At 47.8% G+C, this 24,506-nt stretch overlaps 1 protein-coding gene across 6 annotated transcripts in view; it reads left to right on the plus strand.

Annotated features, from left to right (window-relative positions):
* Greb1 (growth regulating estrogen receptor binding 1) overlaps nucleotides 1-24,506 on the plus strand; it is a 127,476-nt gene that overhangs the window by 99,410 nt on the left and 3,560 nt on the right. For 5 of the 6 annotated variants that reach the window (XM_034514265.2, XM_076942102.1, XM_034514263.2 and 2 more), the window contains exons 19-33: nucleotides 1,832-2,171; nucleotides 3,040-3,155; nucleotides 4,602-4,798; nucleotides 5,690-5,794; nucleotides 7,287-7,924; nucleotides 10,554-10,656; nucleotides 11,601-11,759; nucleotides 13,184-13,326; nucleotides 14,716-14,877; nucleotides 16,762-16,966; nucleotides 17,649-17,823; nucleotides 18,756-18,974; nucleotides 19,660-19,795; nucleotides 22,707-22,907; nucleotides 23,575-23,713. In XM_034514265.2, coding sequence (XP_034370156.1) covers nucleotides 1,832-2,171; nucleotides 3,040-3,155; nucleotides 4,602-4,798; nucleotides 5,690-5,794; nucleotides 7,287-7,924; nucleotides 10,554-10,656; nucleotides 11,601-11,759; nucleotides 13,184-13,326; nucleotides 14,716-14,877; nucleotides 16,762-16,966; nucleotides 17,649-17,823; nucleotides 18,756-18,974; nucleotides 19,660-19,795; nucleotides 22,707-22,907; nucleotides 23,575-23,713 — 3,038 coding nt within the window. Of the gene's footprint in view, nucleotides 1-1,831; nucleotides 2,172-3,039; nucleotides 3,156-4,601; nucleotides 4,799-5,689; nucleotides 5,795-7,286; nucleotides 7,925-10,553; nucleotides 10,657-11,600; nucleotides 11,760-13,183; nucleotides 13,327-14,715; nucleotides 14,878-16,761; nucleotides 16,967-17,648; nucleotides 17,824-18,755; nucleotides 18,975-19,659; nucleotides 19,796-22,706; nucleotides 22,908-23,574; nucleotides 23,714-24,506 lie in introns of those variants that run through there. The other variant, XM_076942103.1, reaches the window with a different exon arrangement.

A 24,506-nucleotide genomic window follows, 5' to 3' on the forward strand; every position in this document is an offset into this window, starting at 1 on the left:
GGGTGCTGCTGAGCCATGAAAAGGAGGTTTGGACTGGAGGAGTGGGTATGTCATGGTGTTGGGGAAAGCGCTGTTAGTAACGGTAGGTAGCAAGCTAGCTGCCCTGTTAGAATGCATATGGTAGTATGGCCAGGGTGTGGCTCCTGAGGACTTACTCCAGCTAGAAGAATGAGCAGCATGGATAAACTTGACATTAGTTCATTCATTTCTCTTGGGAAGCACAGTGGTAATGGACAGAGACCTGGCTTATTTCAGTGTTGCTTAGGTCCCTCTCTCTCTGTCTCTGTCTCTCTATCTCTGTCTCTCTCTGTCTGTCTCTGTCTCTCTGTCTCTGTCTCTGTCTCTCTCTCTCTCTGCACACTGGTGTGTCTTAATTCAGATATGGATGTGCTGTGCACATGTTTGGAGACCAGGAACAACCTCAGGTGTCTGTTTATACCTTCTGCCTTTGTTTGTGATGTGCTCTCTTGTTTGTTTGCACTAAATATGCAGGCTAGCTTACCTGTGAGCTTCCTGGACTTCTCGTGCTCATGGGAGTGCTGAGATTACAGCTGTGGATACATCTGGCTTTGGTGGGTGCTGAGATTTAAACTCAGGTCCTTATGCTTGCACAACAGGCATCTTACCCACTAAGCCATCTCCCTTGGGTCTGTTTCTGACACACGGATTTGAACTGCTATGTAGTCATGGGAACAGTCAGTGCCCTTGTGCAGGGACAATGTGGTAACCATAGTTTCTGAAGCAAAGGAAAGGATTCTTGCCCTTTCTGTCTCTGTCCTGGTCTGTAATTCATCTGTCAGGTTAGACATATGGTCAGGTCTCTAAGAACTCCTTACAATCTAAATGGCCCCAGTGTAGCCTTTAGGGTGGTTCCCAAGTCTGGGGACTTGGCAGCTGTGTGTTCTCCGATTTCTAGTGGGACCCTGGGACAGATTGCCTGCTGTACTAGTTTCCTTTGTCGCTGCTATGATGACACACCTGATGAAAGCACGCTAGGGAAGGAAGGGTTTATTTTGGTGCACCGTTTGAGGGTCCAGCCCCTCATGGCAGAGGAGTCAGGGGAGGAGTGGGAAGCAGCTGGCTCTGTCACAGCTACAGGCAGGAAGCAGAGAGAGATGAACGCTGCTGCCCAGTGTGCTTCTCTCCCTTTTTACTGAGTGTGACCCCAGCCTGTGAGACAGCACCACCCACATTCAGGATGGTTCTCCTCCATCACTTAAACCTCTGAGAAAACACTCATAGACGTGCTGTGTCTCTGGGATGATTCTACATCTTGTCAAGTTGATAATGAAGATTGACCATTATATCCAGCTTCTAGGGTGAGGCATCTGAGCTTATGGCAAGCTAGGTAGGCATGTGTGTCATGCCCAGTGCTGGAAAGTTCATGAGCAGGAACAGCAACAACAACAAACCTATGCTTTTGCCTCCCAGCTGGAGGCAAAAAAACAAAACCCAAATGCATTCATTCTTTGGTTTCTAAAGTCCCCAGCAGCTAACCCCTATAACAGTGATTCTCAACCTGTGGGTCAGGACCTCTTTGGGGTTAAACAACCCTTTCACAGGGGTCACCTAAGACCATTGGAATACACAGATGTTTACATTACAACTCATACCAGTAGCAACATTACAGTTATGAAGTAGTAATAAAAATAATTTTGGGTTGGGGGGTCACCAGCACATGAGGAACCTTTAATAAAGGGCTGCGGAGTTAGGATGGTTGAGAAACCTACAGGTTTCTATTGCGTCTGTAACTTGGGAATTGACTGCGTCTTGGGTGGCAAGCACGGCCAGCCCAGGGGTCATGGGCATGGTCTCTTTGTGTTCCTTGCAGGTTCCCCCGCCTGCACAGCGCGGTGATCAGGACCTTTGTTCTTGTGCAGCACTATGCGGCCGCCATGATGGCCGTGAGTGGCCTCCCGCAGATGAAGAACCATACATCAGTGGAAACACTAGAGATCACCCAGAACCTCCTCAACTCCCCGAAGCAGTGCCCCTGTGGCCACGGGCTCATGGTCCTGCTGCGCGTGCCCTGTTCACCCCTGGCAGCTGTGGCCTATGAGCGACTGGCCCATGTGAGGGCTCGGTTGGCTCTGGAGGAACACTTTGAGATCATCCTGGGCCACCCCAGCTCCAGCATCAGTGTGGGCAAGCACTTTGTGAAGCAGCTCAAGGTGGGTGGTGTACTCAGGAGCAGAGGGCTTTGGCAGGAGCCACTGAAGGACAGCAAGAGGGGTGTGGTGGCAGCAGGCCCTTGAGATGTAACCACTCCTCCACCTCCTCTGCTAATTCCCCACTTCTCAGCCCCAGGCTTCCTATGTCGCCTAACAGAGGCTGCAGTATCAGTCTGCATAGGAAGCATGCTATTTTTCTATTCTGAAGGTGCCTTTCTCTTCCTTTCCCTTAGCTGATGCTTATTCATTCAGAATTCAGCTCAATTTTTTTTCTACTTTATTTTTAGGAAGCCATCCTATTTCACACTTGCAGGAATGTCTCTGTTCCTGTCCACGTGTTGAAGGAAGGGTAGATCTTGGTCTCTCAAAGCCAAGCATAGTGCCTGGTCCCCTGTAGGCTCTTATTAAACACATATGTGACAGAAAATATAAAATGGTAGAGAGAGTTGATTGAAAGAACAAATAGGTGGAAACCATGAAGGAGAGGCACTGTCAGTCAGTACCACTAAAGAACCCTAAAAGGATGTCAGAGACAACTGGGTCAACCACTGTCTTCCAGATGTTCTCACCCATTCTGCTCCTGCTGTGGGAGGTACAACTGAATGTTGGCTAGTATGTTTTATTTTACATCTATTTGTTTATTATTTATGTGTGCGTGCACAAGTCATAGGGTATATGTAGACTTTGGAATATAACTTTTGAGAATTGGTTTTTCCCTTCTACTGAGTGGGTTCTGGGGACTGAACTCGGGTCATCAGGCTTGGCAGCGGGTGCTTTTATGGCTGAGCTATCTCACCATAGTGCATTTAGCCCACAATGGTGTGCTTGGATCCTTATGAACATTCACGCATATCTCTCATATCTGCAGATGTGGCAGAAAATTGAGGACGCAGAATGGAGGCCTCAGACTTACTTGGAGTTGGAGGGCCTGCCCTGCATCCTAATCTTCAGTGGGATGGACCCTCATGGGGAGTCATTGCCACGGTAAGTCAGGAATCAAAGCTCCTGGGGTCCTGGGGAGTTGAAGGGGCCTGGGCAAGGGACATCCTGTGTTACCACTGTCCAATTCCAGGTGGAGAATTTCATACTCCCAGTGAGCACGGGGAGCATATTTGGGCTGTTTTTCCAGAGCAATGTGTCTGAGTTGTGGACAGTATTTCCCAGTTGTCAGAGGATACTGCTGGTGGGGGTAGGGGCATGAAAGAACAACAGTGCCAGACTGAGGGAAAATGAGCTCAGTTTGAAGATCTCTGTGTATTAGAGAGGTCAGTCCATGTAGGATTGTGACCATCATCCCCAGAGCTGGGGCCAGTTATCCTGGTTCCTTGACCATTGTGGTAACTGATGGGGGATGGGCGGGCTCCTGATGCCACTCAGAAAGAGTAGGTTGTTGAGTACAAAGAGTGAATGTCTTTCTTAGTTACTGTTCTATTGCTGTTGCAGAGAGACTATGACAAAGGCAACATATAGAAGAAAGCTTTTAATTGGGGACTTGCTTACAGTTTTAGATCATTATCATGGAAGGAAGTGTGGCACCCGGTAGACAGGCAGGGCACTTCACTAGATCAGTAGCTTAGAACTTAACATCTGATATGTAAGTTAGGGAAGGGAGGGAGGGAGGGAGGGAGGGAGAGAGAGAGAGAGAGAGAGAGAGAGAGAGAGAGACAGAGAGAGAGACAGAGAGAGAGACAGAGAGACAGACTAGGCCTGGCATAGGCCTTTGAAAGTTCAAAGATCAATCTCAGTGATACACCTCCTCCAATGAGCACATACCTTCTAAACCTTCCCTATAGGAGCCATTCTCATGCAAACCTACCTGTGTGTCTCTGCAGTCACCACAGGCACATGATCTCTGAGTGACTCCCCTCACTTTCTAGACTGCACACACTTAAGACAGGAGGTTATTTGTCCTCCTACAAGACTCTCACAGGAGTGACTATGTCTGGTTCCATTGCTGTCATATTCCTAGATTCCAGCACAACCCTGGGGGAAACAGTAAGTGTGGATGGCTTAGTTGAATATCCAACATTCAGTCTCTAACAGTACACATAGGTCCTTATGACTATTCGGTTTCGTCTAAATGGGAAAAAAAAAATCAGAGCCTCTGGGATACTGCACATCTTGTCAGAATTTCCAATCCTCCGGGGAAGCGGCAATGCTGAGATTCGGTCCTTACTTCTGCCCAACCCAATAGTCAATAGTATCTTGATCACATGCTCCACAGGAGTAGATCCCTGGTAGGTGCCTTCTGAGACTTAGTGTGAACCTGGCTTTGATGTGATGAGCTCACAGTAAGCTTCTCTATGTATCAGAGCCCCGTGGTCTAGTGAGGGAGGCAGGCATGGCCCCATTGCTCTGTCCACTAGCAGCAGAAACTCCTAGGGGTGGGAGAGGCATGCGATGGAGATGAACACCTTCTGTCCTCCCCAGGTCTCTGAGGTACTGTGACCTGCGTCTAATAAACTCCTCCTGCCTGGTGAGGACAGCCCTGGAGCAGGAACTGGGTCTGGCTGCCTACTTTGTTAGCAACGATATCCCCTTGGAGAAGGGGCCCAAGAATGAGGCCCTGGAGAGTGATGGGGAGAAGCTAAGCAGCACAGATGAAGATGAGGAGGCGGGGACAGAAGGTGAGGGTGGCCTGACTGTTCCTAGGTTCTTGCCTCACAACTCCCTGGGGCATCTGCTAAGTGATAGCATACTCATAACATTCGGATTCTGCCTTTCTCCCTGCTCTGTCATTCTTGGTTGTGTGGGAACATGGGAATTTCTATTGGTCCTTCTATGATCTAGAATTCATAAAGAATAGGAAGAAAGCAGTGACTTCTTAGGGTTCAAGTTTATGCTTGTTTCAGTGAGGGTAGATTTCCCCACTTGTTGCCTTTGTTGGAAATCAACTTGCTCACCATTATGAATGCTGATGAAGTTCATGAGACCGGGGGCAGCACGTGTAGACTCTAGGAGTCACATGCCATGTTTTTAATATGATATACAAATAAGGGCAGCATCTGGTTTTAGTCCACAGTACAGTGGGAAAACAGAAGCCATGCGTTTGCGGGTGCAACGGTCACAGAGATGAGTGTAAAGGTTTCTTACTCCTTTGCCAGCTGACTGGGTGATGAGACATGATAGACAAAAGTCCCTCCTGGCTGCAGCTTGTCCTTCGAGATGGCAAAGCCTTCTCACCATGACTTTCTGGTTGGTGGCTAATTTTAGCATGACTGCAACCATGGTATTAAATTTTTCCATTTCCCTGTTGCCCATGGTGTGACCATACTCACTGGCCTGACCTGACCCACTTCCTTCTGTTCTGTTCTTAACTCTGTTGAGAGTGAGCTCAGTTTAACTAAGAGTGTGGTGTGGTGTATGGTGTGATGTGGTGTGTGTGTGGGGGAGTGGGGGGCAGCTAAAATGGCATCAGGTGAATGAACGAGAGGGAAGAAACAGGGTGTGAGGTGTGATGACTTCCTCACTTCTGGATGCCAGGCTGCTCAGGGACAGTGACTCCTCTGTGTTCTCAGGATGTTTTGAAGCAGGCTCTACCTCAGAGCAGAGGGGCCCTGTGAAGAGGGAACGCTCCCACTCTCATGACTCTGCATCTTCGTCCCTCTCCTCCAAAGCATCTGGTGAGCCTCCACTTGGGGACATCACATATGGGGCTGCCTCTGATTTCAGAAACTGAGAAGAACACACAGAAGGGTGTCTGCTTAGTCTAGGTTTCCAGTCAGGACCTGTGAGAACAGATCCTCTAGAATAGTCTAGAACTGACTCTAGGATAGCCTAGAACTAAAGCAGACACCTAAAGCCTTGGAGACAGGATAGGACTCTGGCATCTAGCTGTTCCTGCTGATAGGAGAGATGGAGGCTGCCCAAGGCTGCCCCTGGCTGCAGAGTGGACCATAGTGTCCTGGCCATGTGATTGCACCTCTTTTGGTGTCCTTTTCACGGATATTGCTTTCAAGGATACTGCCTGGGGAGAGAAGGAGTCTTGTCCAGAGAAGTGAATGTAGGAGACTTCATGAGAGAAGCAACAAGAGCTCACAATGCCTGTATCCAGGAGGAGAGACTATAAATAGTCTCATGTGGGTACCAACCCCAAGAGATCCTTGGTGTCTGAGCTCAGCCAAGACCTCATGCACAGGAAATAGCATTGCCCATCTTAAAGTATGTACCATACTGGCCATTCAGTGTAATCTGAGTGTTGAAAGGTGAATGCAGTATGAACTCTGCCCTTAAGAAATGTCATCTATGGGGCTCAGGATGCCAGTCAGTTGGCAGAGCGCTTGTCTATCATGCACAAAGCCCTGAATTCAATCCCCAGTCCCACATAAATTGGACATAGTGGCACACACCTGTAATTTCATCATGCAGTGGCAAAAGGATCAAAATTTCAAAGCTGTGCTTGGCTACAGAGAAAGTCTGAGGCCAAACAAAATAATCAAGGTTGTGGGGTTGGGGAGAGGTGGGAACAAGAGGGAGAGTTAAACAGAACTAAGGATGTATGCTTAATGGAATTCTATTACCGTGTAAACTAAGTAAGAAATATGATAGAAACAGAACAGAACAAAGCTAAATTCATCTTTGCTTGTAAACACCAGTGCTAGGTTAATCCTCTCTGGGTACAGAGTCAACACTAACTCCTTCACATTGTCTCACATATAGGACGGATTTTGGGCAGTTGTTCATCGCGGGTTCTAGAGACTAATCCTCTAATCTTCAGCGGAAGAGGTGTTCCTGGGTAGGGAATATTCTAGGCTGAGAAGCTCAGGGGCATGTTGGCTTGTGTGGTGTTCAGTGGAGCCTAGCTAAGATTAGGCAACACCAGTCTGTGGTCTGGGGTAGGGAGAGCTCAGGGCCCAGCAAGAGATTTGCTTTAGAAGCCCAAGATTGACAGCAGGTGCCATGGATGGTCTGCCCCACAGACATGCACACGCTTTGCATCAGCATGGCACTCCTGTGACTGAGGGAAGTTTGGTTTGTGGAAGAGAAGTTGGCTAAATATATGTCTACCAGCTTTGGCTTAAATCATCCCAGTGTACCTGGGGTAGGCACAGGGGCAGCTGTGAGTTTGACAGCTTGTTCCTGGGGTGCCTCTGACCATGTTCCTCTCTTTTATAGGCTCAGTGCTCTATGGTGAGTCCCTGGCTCAACCCTCAGGACCTCCTCAGGGAGAGCTTGCCAGATCACCTCCACCCTGTGGCCCTGCAGAGGAGAGCAGGACACCTGGGGAGATACAACGGCTCCGAGTGAGTCAGGGACCTACCGTCATCAGTAGGCACAGTCCTGGCCTGGCCCCACAGCCTGATTCTAGCCTCAGGACTGGCCGGAGGAGCCTGCAAGTGCCAGCCGCCCCATCCTCCCAGCTGTCCTCTTCCTCCTCCTCTTCCTCGGGCTCATCATCCACATGTGCAGTGCCCACTGCCAATGTACTGGTCCTTCAAGCTTCTCAGTGTTCCATGGCCAAGGCCTGCCGGCAGCCACCCATTGTCTTCCTGCCTAAGCTTGTATATGATATGCTCCTGTCCACTGACAGCAGTGGCTTGCCCAAGTCTGCCTCCCTCCTGCCTTCTCCTTCTGTTATGTGGACCAGCTCCTTCCGGCCCCTGCTCAGCAAGATGATGACATCAACTGAACAGTCTCTCTACTACCGGCAGTGGACAGTGCCCCGGCCCAGCCACATGGACTATGGCAACAGAGCTGAGGGCCGTGTGGACAGCTTCCATCCACGCAGGCTGCTACTCAGTGGGCCACCTCAGGTGGGCATCATGCCTGCTGCCTCTTCACAGGCCAGGCCTCCAGAGTCATCTTTGGTTTCACTGCCAGAGGACAGTCTTGGAGCTGAGGGCCACGTATTCACTTTGGGTAGCTTTCGTGGATATTCTGGTTTCATTTCTGTGGCTGTGATAAAATACCCAGACACAAAACAACTTAGGGAAGAAAGGGTTTATCTTAGCTCATGATTCCCGGTCACGATTCCCGGTCACAGTCTATTCATAGCAGGGAAGTCCCAGGCAAGAACATGAAACAGCTAGTCATATCCACAGCCAAGAGCAGAGACCTGTGCGCATGCGTGCTTGGTGCTCAGCTCGATTTTGCCACTCTTAAACCAGACTCAGCACATCAGGCTGTGTCTTCCCATGTCAATTAACATAATTAGGATAAACCCTCACAGACATGGCCACAGGCTATCCTGATCTAATCAGTCCTTCAAAGGACACTCTTCCCAGCTAGATGTGGTGCATGCCTCTGATCCAAGCACTGAAGCAGCAGAGGTAGGTGGCTTTCTGTGAGTTTGAGGCCAGCCTGACATATAGTGCGTTCTAGGACAGCCAGAGCTATATAGTGAGACCCTGTCTCAAACAATAACAGCAGCAGTAGCAGTAGCAGCAGCAACAATAAAAAGACTTCTTCCCAATGTAGTATCAAGTTGATAATTAAAACTAGTTATCACAAGACCTAGAGTGAACAGGAGGATGAGCCCCACCCCCAACATTCCATCCCTTGCCAGCTTCCTCCCATTGCCCAACCCCAGTCATCTCCTCTACCTGTGTGGGGCATAAGGATGGTATCTGGATAGGGACTACTTGTACTTTCATGCTGAGTTCGACCTTCACCATCATACAGAGTCCCTGAATACTTTTCCACTTAGATTACCGAGTGTCAGTGTGTGCTGGAAGGTTTTCATGAATTGGTAATGGATGGTTGGATTCAGCTTTTTATCAGCTCACTATGCATCCCTGAGCTCAGGCAACTTTACAACAAATACACAGAAAGCAGGATTGGGAGCTGGCTGGGTTGGTGAGGTGCTCAATGTATAAACACAGGGGCATGCTTTCAGCACCCACATAAAAAGCTGGGTGTGGCATCAACATGTATTATCCCAGTGCTGGAGAGACACACACAGGATCCCTGGGGCTCACTGATGAGCTAGGCTAGCTGCAGGCTCAGCAAGAGACGGGGTTCAAAAATAAGGTGGGGAGCAATTGAAGAAGGTCTCAACATTGGTCTCTTGTTCTTATGCACACTTGCGCATACACACAGACAAGCACACCCACACAGAGCCCCCAAGGGTCTGCGTGTCCCTTGTGGTGGCCATGGGTGGAGGAGGGTGGTGTGATCTTTAGAATTGGTCAGAGACTGAGAGAAGACTCTGGGGTCCAAGTGCCTGAGACCACATTTTGTCTAAACAAAATCTCCTGACACACAGAAAATATTAATCTTCCCAATTAGAGGTGTTAGAGACGTCGAGTGTTGCCTGACTCTTGGAGTGCACAGGAACTGCGCTGTCTGTTTTATCACCAGTTTAACATGTACCGTCTTTTCACTCAGCATCTTCATTGCCAGGAACCTACCCCAAGAAATGCAAACCCACAAAATACATGTGATACCACTCATTTTAGTATTATTTATAATGATGAGACATGACCCAGAATGAAAGTCCCCTGGCTAAGTCTCGGCTGAACACCTTTGGGGACACCAGTATTCTAGAATTCAGCCACAGAAAATTTAAGAGGTCTCTTTATTTTGTCCATGAACTTTCTCTAAGAAATGTAACTTGAAATCAACTTTCAGAATAATACACACTTCCCCCCTCCATATTGTCTTAACAATTAGAAAAAAAAAATCACTGTATATGTGAGCATGTCTTGGGAAGGCTAGTTCCTGACTCGTCTTCAGAGGAGAAGCGGGATCAGCAGCATTTTATTTTATTATCAGTCTGTAAATTTTCTCACTGTCTGAAATGTCTATGCATTACTTTTTCGAACTGAAAAATAGGAAAGACAGAGTTGGGGTGATGGGTCTGTTGGCGAAGTGCTTGTCATGCAAGCAGAAGGACCCCAAGTTTTATGTCCTAGCACCCACCTAGAAATCTAGGCCTGGGGTTCACATCTGTAATCACAGTGCTGGGGAGGTAGAGACAGGAGGATCCCTGGGGTAGCCTACCATAATTAGCGAGTTCTAGGCCAATGGAGAGACTCTATGTCTATGTCAAAAAATGAGGTGGTCTCTGAAGAATGACACCAAAGGTTGACCTCTGACCTTTACATGCATGAACACACACAAATGCAATAGTAAGATTGAACATATTGAATGTGACTATTAATCATTGGTCCCTTTTCAATAATTTTATTTAGTGTGTATACACACATAAACACACAAACACACATGCATGTACACATACATGCCATGACCCTGGATGAAGGCAGATCTAAGTACACATCCTTGCTTTGTTCAATGCATTGGTGAGAGCCATGCATCCATATGGTTCTCATTTCTATGATGTGCCTTTCAGTGAAACTACAGGAGAAAGGAGAATGTTCTAGTTGGTGTTCAGCACAGGGACAGGATTCCTGTCTCTGGGCTCTGATTCTAGTGTCTTCACAGATTGGGAAGACGGGTGCCTACCTGCAGTTCCTCAGTATCTTGTCCAGGATGTTGATTCGGCTGACAGAAGTGGATGTTTATGATGAAGAAGAGATCAATACCAGTGAGTTGTGTCTGGTGACCCTTGGGCTTGGGTCCTTCGATCTTTGTCAGTGGCCATGGTAACTGTGTCTCCTTCCCCCTTTCAGGATGGACTCTCAGGTTCACAGTTTGGCTTATCCCAAGGGTCTTTTCTTTCTTGTCTTTTCTTTCTCAATATAGAATAATACTTCTGAGACTTTTATGGGGATAGAGTTACTAATGCTGAGATAATCCGTGCTTACTGGGTACTTTCCGTGTGTCAAACATTGTGATAGATACTGCCTCCATTTGATCTTCAATACAGCAGCCGTGTGAGCTGATCTATTGACCTCTTAAGTTAGGAGCCCAGCTAAGCAGTACCAAAACAGGAACTGGGCTTTACTGGCTCGTGGCCTATAGAATATGAAGGTTTTCATCAGGGAGGGTCCCCAAGCTCAGGCAACCAAATATCCAAGACAACATTTAGGGGAGAAAGAATTGTAGGAACTGGGAGAAGGAGGTGTCTGGGTCCCGTTTGCTGAGTAGATTTGGTTGGAGTAAGGCAAGCATCTTTCTGCATATGCCCTGTGCTGATGCTGAAGTGCACACCGTTTGCTCCTTATCCTGCTCAGGATGTATCTGTATCTTCCTTATATGGCCTTGTTCTGCAGATAAACCTGTGCCCTTGTGTAGGGGGAATTGACTGCCATGCAGAAATCACCAGCTGCACCACACCGGTGTCAGAGAAGCTCCTATGAGCACTGTCTGAGGTTGAGCTCAGTCAGGACAGATCTCAGTGCATGACCTTGTCCTGTTAGAGCCATCCTGAAATTTGGCTGTGTCAGAAACTTTCTAGATACAATAGGGGTCCCCAGAAAGCCATAGGTTGACAGTGATTTGGTTCCACACACCATCCTTGGGCACAGTTAAATAACTCAGCCTTGTATCTTGTTTCTCATGCATCCCCTTTTCCTGACTATCTCACAGGCCTCCAAGAGGAATCGGATTGGCATTACCTCCAGCTCACCGACCCCTGGCCAGACCTGGAGCTCTTCCAGAAGATGCCTTTTGATTACATCATTCATGACCCGAAGTATGAGGATGCCAGTCTGATTTGTTCACACCATCAGAGCATCAAGAGTGAAGGTCAGGGGCTCGGGAGACAGCTGGGTTGCCAACGTGCTTGCTGCCCGCACATGAAGACTGAATTCAGATCCCCAGCATCTATGTAAAAAGATGAGCATGGCAATGCATGCCTATACCTAGAAGAGTCAGTAGAGGCAGGCAGATCTCAGGGGCCTGCTGACCAGTCTGTCTAGCCAATCAGTAAGCTTTGGATTTGGACGAGATCTTATCTCAAAAAATAAAGTGGGAAAAAAAACCCCACCCTCTTGAAGAAGACATCTGGTTAACCTCTAGCTTCTACATGCACCTATGTGGGGATGTGAACATGTGGGTAATAACACACACACACACACACACACACACACACACACACACAGAGAGAGAGAGAGAGAGAGAGAGAGAGAGAGAGAGAGAGAGAGAGAGAGAGAGAGAGAGAGAGAAAGAGAGAGACAGACCACACTGGTGTCTTACTTTACTCTTGTCCAAAGTGCATAGGCTAAATTGCTTCCTATGTATTATTAGAAGTCAGCTGGTTTGAGATGCATCCTGTTAGTGATGCTATTTGGTATTTAGTGAACAACTTACCAGAACCTGGTTCAGCACTGACACTGCTCCCTGTAGGTAGAAGGGAAGAACTGCCACAGAGCCCATGAGAGCCCCAGGAACTTGTGGTCAGAATATGCTGAAAGTTTGATTTGTGGAGGGCCAAAGATGTGCATATCTATTTATGAACTTGTCACCAAATGGGGGGGGGGGGTGTTCCCCTGTCCTCAGCCTCTTGCTTTCTTCTCAGGGACACTGACTTTTATGGTATCTGAGGGCAGCCTTAGCCAACAATACTGGGAGTGTTTAGTGGGATTATTAGTGTAGCCTGAGAAAATGTGGTAAATGTCATGTCAGGGAAAACAGCTTACCTACAAACTGGTAGTGCACATCTATAATCCCAGCACTCAGGAGGCTGGAGCAGGAGGATCAAGAGTTTAGGGTTAGCCTAGACTACACAGTGAGATCCTACCTCTAAAAAGATAAAGGAACCCGCTGGCCTGGCTCCCTGTTACTGGCAGGAGTTGTGTGTGTCCCTTCTCATAGATAAGCCTAGTGTTATAATCTTAATTCCTACCACTTTGCTTGAGGAAGCTGGGGATCACACATGCTGTTAATTTATTTTCCAGTTATGTAAGGGTTCCTTCAAAATGTTCATGAAGTGCTTTTAGGTCCAAAAGTGCGAGGACATGCAGTCTGAGTTCTCTCCTTGTTAGCTTCACCCCTGAGACACTGCCCTCCTCTGACCAGGGCCTAGGGATGTGAGAGAATCTTCAGGGCGTGCACAGCCTGTTCATGGGCTGCCTGCTTGTTCTGAGCACTGCGCTCACTTGAGTTCAGCAGGAAAGGCTCAGGTGTTTGCTTCGGGCTGCCGCTCCTTAACTCTTGGGATATCTTTGCAGACAGAGGGATGTCCAGGAAGCCGGAGGACCTGTATGTGCGGCGTCAGACAGCACGTATGAGACTGTCCAAGTATGCAGCATACAACACGTACCATCACTGTGAGCAGTGCCAGCAGTACATGGGCTTCCACCCTCACTACCAGGTAGGCCTCAGGCTGGCTCTCTGCTGGTGCAGCATCACAAACCTCATATTTATTTCCCTGAGGCTTCCTGATAATATGTGATATTGTCAGGATAAGGGAAGAACATTGTGGAAGCTCTTGCTTCCTGAGTTGCATGCATTCCAACTTGACCTCATAGGTGGTGAATATATTGCTGACCCTACAGGACAGTGATTCCCCTGTGGTCATCCAGGCAGGCATCAGTGACCAAGAATAGAATGTCATTCCTATATTTAGACTCTAGAGAATTCAAAAGTTACTTCAGTGTTAGTGCCACTCACTGAGTACTTCCTTCAGGACCTGAGAGTGCAGGAACCCATTCTTTGGGTTCCTGGTCTGGGAGGGAGATGGGCATCTGAGCAAGACTTCAGAAAAGCATGAAGCAGGAAGGAGAGTAGTAGTACAGTGGGATAGTATTCTTGCCTCCTAGAAAAAGCAGTCCTTCCCAGGACTGTCAGTGACAGTGCAGAATAAACTGAACTTTTATTCAGTTTATTCTGGCACAAGGCTGAATGTATTAAGACATTCAAGGTTACTTTTCTGTTATATGCCAGCTCTCATGACACCTATAAAAGAAAATGCACCATTAGAATGAAAAAAATGAAAGCTAGGCTTAATGGCATAGGCCTGTAATCCTAGCTACACAGGTGACTGAGGCCAAGGATCATAAGTTCAAAGCCTGCGGGGGCAACTTAGGCACTGGCTCAAAAAGCTGAAGATGGCTTAGGGCTGTAGCTTCATGGTAGAGTGCTTGCCTAGTACATGTGAGGCCTAGGTTTAATATGCCATAGTTTAAAAGAAGAAATATTAAAAGCAAGGTCTAGGGCTGGTGTGCTGGATGGTTTAGTTCATTACTTGCCTTGCTAGTGTGAAGCCCTAAGTTCGATTTCCAGAACCCACAGAAAGAAAAACTGGGTGTGGTGTTGGACACTTGTAATCCCAGCAGATGTTGGGGTAGCTTGCTTAACTTTGCAGGTTCTAGGCTAATGAAAGAGCTTGTTTCAAAAAAGTAAGGTGAACAGTACTTGAAGAGAGACACCCAAGGTTGTCCTATGGTCTACACATACATATACACACATGAGCACCTACATGCATACAAACACACACACACATACACACACACACACTCAGAAAGGCTTGGTGACCTAAATGACAAGTACTCAGGATGGAGCCAGCCCCATGTGGGTGATCTTGGGTGTGCCCACCCAGTAGCCAGATCAGAGCATCTGTGTTCTATACTGTGAGTCTCTTGTGCTTCGGGGCAGAGGTGGGTGTGGCCTGGGTGTAGTCATGGCCAGGCTGGGCCTGGGTTCTTTTGGGAAGCAAGTTGGACTGTGACGCTAAGCTCTGTGCTCTCCCCTCGCACCCCAGCTCTCTGAGTCCACCCTGCACGTCTTTGCCTTCTCTTGCTCCATGCTAGGAGAGGAGATCCAGCTCCACTTCATCATCCCCAAGTCCAAGGAGTACCACTTTGTCTTCAGCCAACCCGGAGGCCAGCTGGAGAGCATGCGCTTGCCCCTCGTCACTGACAAGGTACTGCCTTGGAGTTCCAGGGGCCCAGGTGATCGCTGAGTTGGGGACATAGACACATGGCTGCCTGGAAGAGTCAAGGGCATTTGGAACAGGGCACAGAAATAGTATGGCGATTGAATCTGGGGGATGCTGCTGAAGGTGTGGTTTTGGACATCACTCACACTTGAGCCTTATGATGGTACTTGCTAATTATGCGGTCACTTAATATAGCCAAGCTTTGGTTTCCTCACTGGTAAAAGTGGTCAGTAATAATTCACTTTAAAAAGCTTGCTGATGGGCCTGGAGAGATGGCTTAGTTCTTAGTTGGACTCCTTACCTAACATGCATGAAACCCTGGATTCTCCAGCATCACATAAACTGAGTGTTGACTCATTGTGTAATCCTATTGTGGTACTGGGGAGGTGGTGACAGAAAGATCAGAATTTCAAGGCTGCATATGTATTCAAGTCCAATCTGGGCTGTATGAGATCCTGAGTCAAAAATAGCTGCAACAATTGCTGTAAGAGTTACTTAGACTAATCAACATGAGGTAACTACAGTACCTGGAACACACCGCATGTTGGCCGGATGTCCACTCCTCTCTCTTTTCTTTAATGTTCCATCATTTAACGTTAGGCTAAGCTGAGGTAGAAAGAATAGGAGAGAGAGTCCAAGACTCCCTTAAGGACATTGGCCTTTCCCCCAGTGTCCACGAAGACTGACCCATAATCAGCTGTTTTCTGTCTTCTCTTCTCTTCATTGTGGGGTGGGGGAAATATCCCCAGCATCTCACCATTTCTCCCATAAACAGTTCAGGGCAGGTTTCTAAACCTGTCCTCACCATCTCTCCCCCTACATAGATGTTCCTTGTAAGGTTCCTGGCTTCCCAGATCCAGCCCGACAGCCTCAGGATTGATGTTATTTACCAGCCTCTATCAACAGACATGAGTAGGAGACACTGCTCCTGCTCCTTCAGAGTAGCAGCTGTCAATCAAGCTGGACTTGGCCTTGCCAACTCAGTGGTCTGTCACCAACAAGGCCACTCTCTGTATAGCACTGAGAGGTCTTGGCTACAAGATGTCTCAATCACCTGGGATCTGGTGTTACTGTAGCTTTTTTGTAGGTGCACCAGACAAGATTGTTCCAGACTCAGCTCACTCTCCCAGCCTCCCAGCAGTTCCCACAATCACAGGTTGTGCATGTAGTAGGTGCTTTGAGGAATTCAGAGGCAGCATGAACCCTAGCTCAGTAAGAGTTGCATATTAAACAAAGGGCCAAAGGAGTTTTCATCATGAGAAATTACCTCTCGGAAGTGAGAGGTGTCTAGGCTGCATGGGATGTCAGTGTCCATAGTGGGTGGAGTGTTTGAGCATACAGAAATAACCCAGATTCCACTATGAGATGATGATGGGTGTGGTTTGCTGATGGATAGCAGTTAGGTTTTACTATATAACTTTATTGTATAATTTATTGCCCATTCCTGAACCAGGCAGTATTTGGCCTCTCATTCTAAGGCCTGCAGGTAAGTGAGGTTTGGATGGCTGGGTATTCTGAATTCGATCACATGTACCCTTGTGTCTGGGTTAGCTGTCACTGGGTAGTGGCCAGCCAGAGGCAGCTGTCTAGAGTGTCATCACTGGGATGCACTTCTCTACCTTGTACATCTCTGAGCCCCAGCAGGTGAGCCCAGGCTTCATTATAGTCACATTCTGAGAAGACACTGTCTGCTAGGCCAGCCTCTGAACTGGGACAGCATAAATTTCCCCACATTTTATCACCTGTGTCCACTCATAATGCTCTCTCAGATTAGGAACAATTGCATCTTTTCATGGAAGATGTGAGAAGCGGCGAGGAGTTATTCCAACACTTACATATTTCTTCCCTCACTATCCCACTACTTTGCAGAGTCACGAACACATCAAAAGCCCAACCTTCACTCCGACAACGGGCCGGCATGAGCACGGGCTCTTTAATTTGTACCATGCAATGGACGGAGCCAACCATCTACACGTGCTGGTGGTCAAGGAATATGAAATGGCCATTTATAAGAAATACTGGCCCAACCACATCATGCTTGTCCTCCCAAGCATCTTTAACAGTGCTGGAGTTGGTAGGTGACTTTGGCACATGCTGCCAGGTATGGTCTCTGCGGATAAAGACTCGGGAAGGATGTTTTCATGGCAAAGAGCTGAGTGGTTGACATCTGCTCTTTGCTTGTGGAATGACCAAGCTCGTGGGTTTTAGCTTGCATGTACATGTGTGCCAGTGCACAAGCATGTGTGTGGAGGCCAGAGGGCAACTTTGGTGTCATTCCCCAGAAGCAGTCCACCTTGGCTTTCGAAACTAGGTTTCTCATTGCCTGGAACCTCAGAGATCTGCTGGCCTCTGCCTTCTCAGTGCTGGGATTATGCACACAGATCACCCTACCCCCATACCCACCTTTTTTAAAAACCATAGGTCCTGGGGCTCAAATTCAGGTCCTTTTGTGTTTGTAAGACAAGTACTCACCAACTGAGATATCTCCTAGACTCTGTGTTAGAATTTTATTATAAATATCCTTTCTTTTTTTAAAAAAAAATAAAAGTTTGGTTATTCATTTAACTCATTTTCTCAGCTGTTAGAAAAAGAAGGAGCAAACACATATATAAACTATAGAGGGGGTTTTCTTGTTGGTAGTCAGTGGTCACTGGGAGGGGATATGTGATTTTGTTTCTGGCTTCTCTGGTGTGGGCCCTGTCTGGTGCGTGTGGGTATAGGATGGGACCCTGAGTCAGGTTGCTTGGCCATCGCAGGGGCTGCCCACTTCCTGATCAAAGAGCTGTGCTACCACAACCTGGAGCTGGAGAGGAACCGACAGGAGGAGCTGGGGGTCAAGCCTCAGGACATCTGGCCCTTCATCGTCATCTCTGATGACTCCTGTGTGATGTGGAATGCGGCAGATGTGGACTGTGCTGGAGAACGCAGCAGGTGAGGCACCCTGGGCGCAAGTTTCCCTTCACTCAGAGCACCACGAAAGACAGTGATGGGCAGTCCCCTGTCAGCCTTGGGGACCACAGTATGCCTCTCATAACAGGAAGCCAGGGCCCTGGATATGGCAGAAGCGGACCCATTGTCCAAGTTCCGATTCTTTGGTTTTTATTATTAATGAGATATATAATACATACAAAATGTAAGGGCTGGAAAGGTGGCTCAGCTGTAAAGAATTCTCGGCTACTGAGTCATTAGGATGTAATTCAGAACCCACATAACAAGAGAGCCATTCAGAAAATGCCTGTAACTTTCTAAGGGCCCATACGGCCCCCACATGGACACAAATGTATGCATTCAAGAGACACACATTTAAAATGAATCTTTAAAAACAAAAACAGACAACATATTCTTAGTGGTACACACACACACACACACACACACACACACACACAGAGCAAAGTATAACATGTATACAGTTTCACAAATCAAACATACCCAGTTAACTAATAAATGGACATTGCTAGTCTCCCAAGATGTCTCTCTTGTCCTCTAGCACTGATCCCTAAACCCTTCACTCTTGGCACTGATTTTGTTTGTGTCTTCCGGCAAGCAGCTATATCTTTTGGAGTTCTAGGTTTCTTGATTTTGAAGGGTTTCAGTCTCCAAGTTAGAGTTCATTGTAAAGATGAACTAGAACACTCATCTGTATGTGGGCTCAATCCATGGGGTTTGACTATATTCTGCACATAGAAGTAATAGTAAGTGTGAAATACTTGCTAGGATACCTGGTGCCCCTTTGGTGGATGGTGCTGGGTTTAGTCCATATTAGTTCTGTCTCACACACCCCATGCAGTTAGGATGCTATGCCCTGGCTGGCTTGCTCTTATCTGTTTGTCATCCAGGGACACTAGCCTCTCTCCTCCCAACAGGGAATTTTCCTGGTCGGAGAGGAATGTCTCTCTGAAACATATCATGCAGCATATTGAGGCGTCCCCTAACATCACACACTATGCCCTGATCGGCATGCGGAAGTGGGCCAGCAAGACCCGGGGCCGTGAGGTGCAGGAGCCTTTTTCCCGATGCCATGTGCATGACTTCATCATCCTCAATGTAGACTTGACCCAGAATGTACAGTACAACCAGAACCGGTGAGCATGGTGTCCTTGGGGGGGTGGGGGGGCAGCTGGCCTCACAGGATGCAGCCTCAGGTAAGCCTGGCAAACTCTCCTCCCCTGGTCCTGTAACACTTTGCTGTTGCTATGGCAATTATGTGACCAAAGCAACTGGAGTAAGGAAGGAAAGGCTTGTTTGCCTCGGAGTTTGATAGTGAAGTCCACTAGGGTGGGGAAGGCATGGTGGCAAGAGTGCGAGGCAGCTGGCCACATGGCCTTCCTGGTCAGGAAGCACAGAGAGCTGATAAATGGTACTCACCTCACTGTCTCTTTATTTAGCATGCTAGCCCAGCCCATGAGATCCTACGCTCAACATATAGGCTGCCTTTCCCATCCCAATTAACCCAGTCTACAAATTTCTTCAGAGACACGCCCAGAGGCTTGTTTCCATGGTGATTATAATGCCTATTTATCATGTTGATGATCAAGGTTAATCATCACAGCCACTGGAACAGCGCCTCTGCCCCAGTGAACTCTTAAGGGCGTGTCTCCACCTAGAGGTAGATCCCGTTATTTACGTGTAACACTTGGAGCCCTGACAATGGGTGTCTGGGGGGATGAAAGCTGTGCCCAATCAGACCCACTCCTCCTCTGATAATGGGTGTCTGGGGGTATGAGAGCCGTGCCCAATCAGACCCACTCCTCCTCTGGCTCTGAGCAGGTTTACGTGTGACGACGTAGACTTCAACCTCCGTGTACACAGTGCTGGCCTCCTGCTTTGCCGATTCAACCGCTTCAGTGTCATGAAGAAGCAGATAGCGGTGGGCGGGCACAGGTCCTTCCACATCACGTCTAAGGTGAGTGGAGCAGCACTGACAGGCAGGTGCTCAGGCCAAACCCAAGTTGCCCTGGTATCAAAGCTGAGAGGAGGAGCCTGGGGATGGGGGGCGATGCCTTATAATTTAAGAAAGTCAGAGCATGGGGTACTTGGTACCAAACCTTGGGAGCCACTCTCCACTCTCTAACATTACCTAGCATCCAGCAAGAAGCTGCATAGTACAAGACCACAAGCAAGCCTTTCCTGTGCACTCCTGCCCTCCCACCCAGGCAGGGGATAGTACACTAGATAGCATGGCCTAAAGAACTGTTAGCTTTGCACACCTGGCTAGCTTTGCACACCTGGCTAGCTCAGTGGCCACATTTGTCTGCCCAGGAGCCAGGGTCTAGTGAGAGAGATGTGTGTGACTACAGTTGTCCTAGCTGAGCAGACCCAGATATTGAAGAAAAACCAAAGTAGATATTCCATAGAAAGCCAGGTAAACTGGCCAACCCCTGGCCGAAAGTTCCTCTGGTTCTCATTTATAATGTCCTGTCTATCTTGAATCTCATCCTGATGTGTGACATCAAGGTATCCTTTCCCAGTGTCTGTCCTTCCTAGTCTCCACCACTTTCTTGCAAATTGTCCTAACCTGAGCTGGAGCACATCTGGATCCAGATAATAGTACCACACAGCCACCCCCACTGGTAGGGGGTCAGAGCTTTCTCTGAGAATAGAAACCCAGCTCAGAGTAGCAGGACTTCTGAGTGTGAGGCCTATCCAGGAACTTGAAAGCCAGTGAGTTAAACTACTGCCACTTGAGTTTTTAAAAATCGAGTGTGTTACACTTGTTTAACTTAGGAACCACTGAGATCTTTCTACCAAAGACCCTGATGTGCCTTTCAGATTCTTAATTTGTTTTATTTTCTCATTCTTGCTTTTAAGCTCTTAGGTTAATTTGAGAGAGAGAGAGAGAGAGAGAGAGAGAGAGAGAGAGAGACAGAGAGAGACAGAGAGAGACAGAGAGAGAGAGAGAGAGAGCTCACATGAACTACAGTATACATGCAAAGGTCAGAAGACAACTCTCCTTCCACCATATGGGTCTTGGGGATTTAACTCAGGTCATCAAGCTTGGCAGTAAGTTCCCACACTTGCTGAACCAGCCCTAGGTGGTTGTTGTTGTTGTTATTATTATCTTTATCCTACCTAGAACATAATCTTAATTGCATGTTGATTAAATATAGGAAAGCTACTGATATATTTTAAAAACTTTTCATGTCACTGAAATCATTTGTTTTCATTTATTTTGTCAGACATAATCTACCGTAGCCTGGTAGTCCCTTCTCTCTCAGGTATGCAGTTGAGGAAGAAGTCAGCCATACTCAGTGAAGCCCCACTAGAAGCACCATGGAGCTGAATGAGATGTCACAGGGTGACCCAATGTGACAGCTGGGTGATGAGGAGTCTATGGGTACCCTGGAGAAAGAAGCATAGGGTACCGGGAAGAGCGGCAGAAAATAGAAGTTTCTGTGACTGGCCATAGGAAATGTTTAGACTTTGCTGTAAGAGTGACAAGAAGCCAAAGTCCCAAGAGTAATGTGGCATGGCCAGGCTTAGTCCAAACAACAGCCCCGTTTGTCTGACACAGTTCACCATGTTAGCTAGGTTTTGTGTCCTGTGGGAGAAAGGCGAGTGGAGCAGCTTAAGGTAGAAAGATTTCTTTTGGCTTCCAGCCTTGGGGATTTCGGTAGTGGGGATTGCTGTAGTGGAGATGGCAGGGTCGAGGGTTCAGCCTGTGGTGGCAGGAGTGTGTGATAGAGCTGTGCATATGCTGGTGGGCCATGATGGAGAGAGCAGGGGAACTAGGGCTCGGATATAGCCTTTAAAGGCCGGCCCCTAGGATCTACTTCTACCAGCCAGGTACCACTTCCTGAAGGCTCCACAGCCTCCCCCAACAATGCAATCAGGCACAGAACAACAAGTCCTCAAAACAGCCAGAGAGGGTATTACAGAGTGAAACTATGGCAGAACCATTAATGACTTCCAGCAGAGGTCCTGGTTTTGGATTTGTTTATTGAGCAGTCTCTGGCCACAGTAAGGAAACTGTTCTGGTGGTGGAGTAGGGGCTTGTGGGTAGATGGCTGGACAGTAAGGTGGAAGGGTTGTGGGGGAGGGTGTATAAAGGATTTGGGAGTCAGGGAGAATCTGGTTTTCTCTGGAGCAGTGGTTCTTAACTTTCCTAATGCTGCAATCCTTTAGTCCAGTTCCCTGGGTTGTGGTGACACCCCCCCCCCCCCCCCGCAAGCCACAAAATTATTATCGTTGCTACTTTAACACTGTAATTTTGCTTCTGTTATGAATTTTAATGGAACTACTTTTGGAGATAGAGGTTTGCCAAAGAGGTCACGACCCACAGGTTGAGAGGACTGATGCTTTAAATGCTTCTGTAGCATAGGCTCTGGAGAAGAGTTCCCAGGGCCCACATGTGCTTTTGTTTTCTCTGAACCAGTTTTCTCCATGGAATGATCAAGGTGTACAAATCAGTGGGATCTCATTATTCAGTTTTTTGCAGGCTCATTTTGGTGAAGTGTGTAGTGTGTGTGTGTGTGTGTGTGTGTGTGTGCGCGCGCGCGCGCGCACGCATGCTCACACATGTGTCAGCATGCAAGTGAAGCTAGATGTTGGAGGTTGATGTTGGGCGTCTTGGACTGCAGCTCTCTTGCTTATCCTTTGAGATGCCATCTAGTACTGAACTCAGAACTCCGTGATTGGCTGGCCTAGCTGGTCCATGGACTCTAGGGATACTCCCTGACTCTGTCCCTCTCCCAGCCCTGGGATTACAGATATGTGTGACTACACCTGGCTTTTGCATGGGTGCCGGGGATCTGAGCTCCTGACACAGCAAGTGCTTTACTGGAGACATCTCTGAAGCCTGTCCTTCTTCCTGACAGGTATCTGACAGCTCTGTGGCCATTGTGCCTTCCCAGTACATCTGTGCCCCGGACAGTAAGCATACGTTCCTGGCAGCTCCCGCCCAGCTCCTGCTGGAGAAGTTCCTCCAGTACCACAGCCACCGCTTCTTCCCACTGTCTCTGAAGAACCATGGCCACCCCGTGCTGTCTGTAGACTGCTACCTTAACCTGGGTCCTCAGGTAACTCAGCTTGGGATCCATAGAACAGGTGGCAGAATCATAATTTGTGTCCTTCAGGGATCTACCACATAGATCAACCCAGGTCTCCATGGGTAATGGGAATTTGCATGTGCTCACATCCCTTGCATACAGTGCTGTTATGTTGACATTACTGATGTGATTCTCCTGTCCACTTGGAATCACCTCTAGATGGCCTATATCCATCACTGCATATGTGTTCTGTACATAGTTGTTCTGCATTGTTTAATGAAGCAAGGACATAGAAGTCCTTGTACACGCTCAATACAGATTCAGTTCTTTAAATACTTTTGACTTGTGGTTGACTGAATCTGTGGCTATGGATAGAACCTGTGGGTCCTGAGGCTCACCTGTGCCTGCTTGACCTCTGCCAAAATTGAGGCAGAGGGTGCTGGGTTAGTCAAGTAAATTTTAGGGATCAAACCCAATTCTGGTGGCAAGGCATTCCTGATTCAAATCAAATTGATAAACTGGAATAAACCTCCCAGAACCTGTTTTCAGAGGATGTGATTTGGGAATATGATGACTATCTTTATCCCAAGCCCCGCCTTCTGCCTGACCAAGCACCAGGTACTTGCTAGATATTAGTCCCACTGTGGCCTAGAACTTCCTAGAAGGTAATGCTTCTCCTGGGCTCCTTCTCTTCCAGATTTCTGTGTGTTATGTGAGCTCCAGGCCCCACTCCTTAAACATCAGCTGCTCTGAGATGGTGTTCAGCGGGCTCCTGCTGTACCTCTGCGACTCTTTTGTGGGGGCTAGCTTCTTGAAAAAATTCCACTTCCTGAAAGGTACGCTATGCTCCTAGCCTGGACCTGGATTTGATTGGCCACTGTCACCTGGTGTCTCTGATGACAGGACCTTAGGCCTGATACTATTTTGCCAGTGGGTAAAGTGAAGCTCAGAGAAGGAAAGTAATGGCCTCAACTCTCAAACTATCATAAAGCTGGGAATGAACCCCAAGTTCATTCTCTCATATCCCTTCAGTAGAAAAAAGACATTTTCTTTGTGGGGAATGGAAGGCATTTCTTATTTCTCTGTTCTTCTCCCTGCCTCCCACCCAGCCCCCATGTTCTTTATGTTGGTTCCGGGGGTGGGGGGGGAAGGGCTCAGAGGCTTCTGCAAGGTGCAGAGTACCATGTGACCTCCTTCCCTTCTTCTCCGGTCTTCCTCCTTTTCTTGTTTGTGGTTGGCACTGGAAATGGCTTGTAAACAAGTACTTGTCACCCTGGGATCCCAGGCCTGCGCCATTTCCTCGCTGATGTTCTGTGTACCTTGCCTGTTTTCCTTGCTCTCATTTATTTAATCAGCAGGAGTAGGGGGTCAAGGCTTTGCTCTCAGAACAGTCCTTGGGGCTCCATGAGCCTAGGTTAGCTAAGAATGTGCTCCCCCTCTCCTCCAAATGGTAAACTTACCTAAAATGTTAAGGTAGGGTATTTTGGACAAAAACAGAAAAAAGAAAAGAAAAAAAAAAAAAACTTTGCTTATTCAGAAGTTTGTAAGCAATGTGATGTCTCAATGTGTAAAGGTTGGACACTCCTGCCAGACCCAAAAGGATGATTGAACACATGTAAGGAGGGAGGA

Source organism: Arvicanthis niloticus, chromosome 11 (genome assembly GCF_011762505.2).
Source record: "Arvicanthis niloticus isolate mArvNil1 chromosome 11, mArvNil1.pat.X, whole genome shotgun sequence".
Lineage (NCBI taxonomy): Eukaryota > Metazoa > Chordata > Mammalia > Rodentia > Muridae > Arvicanthis > Arvicanthis niloticus.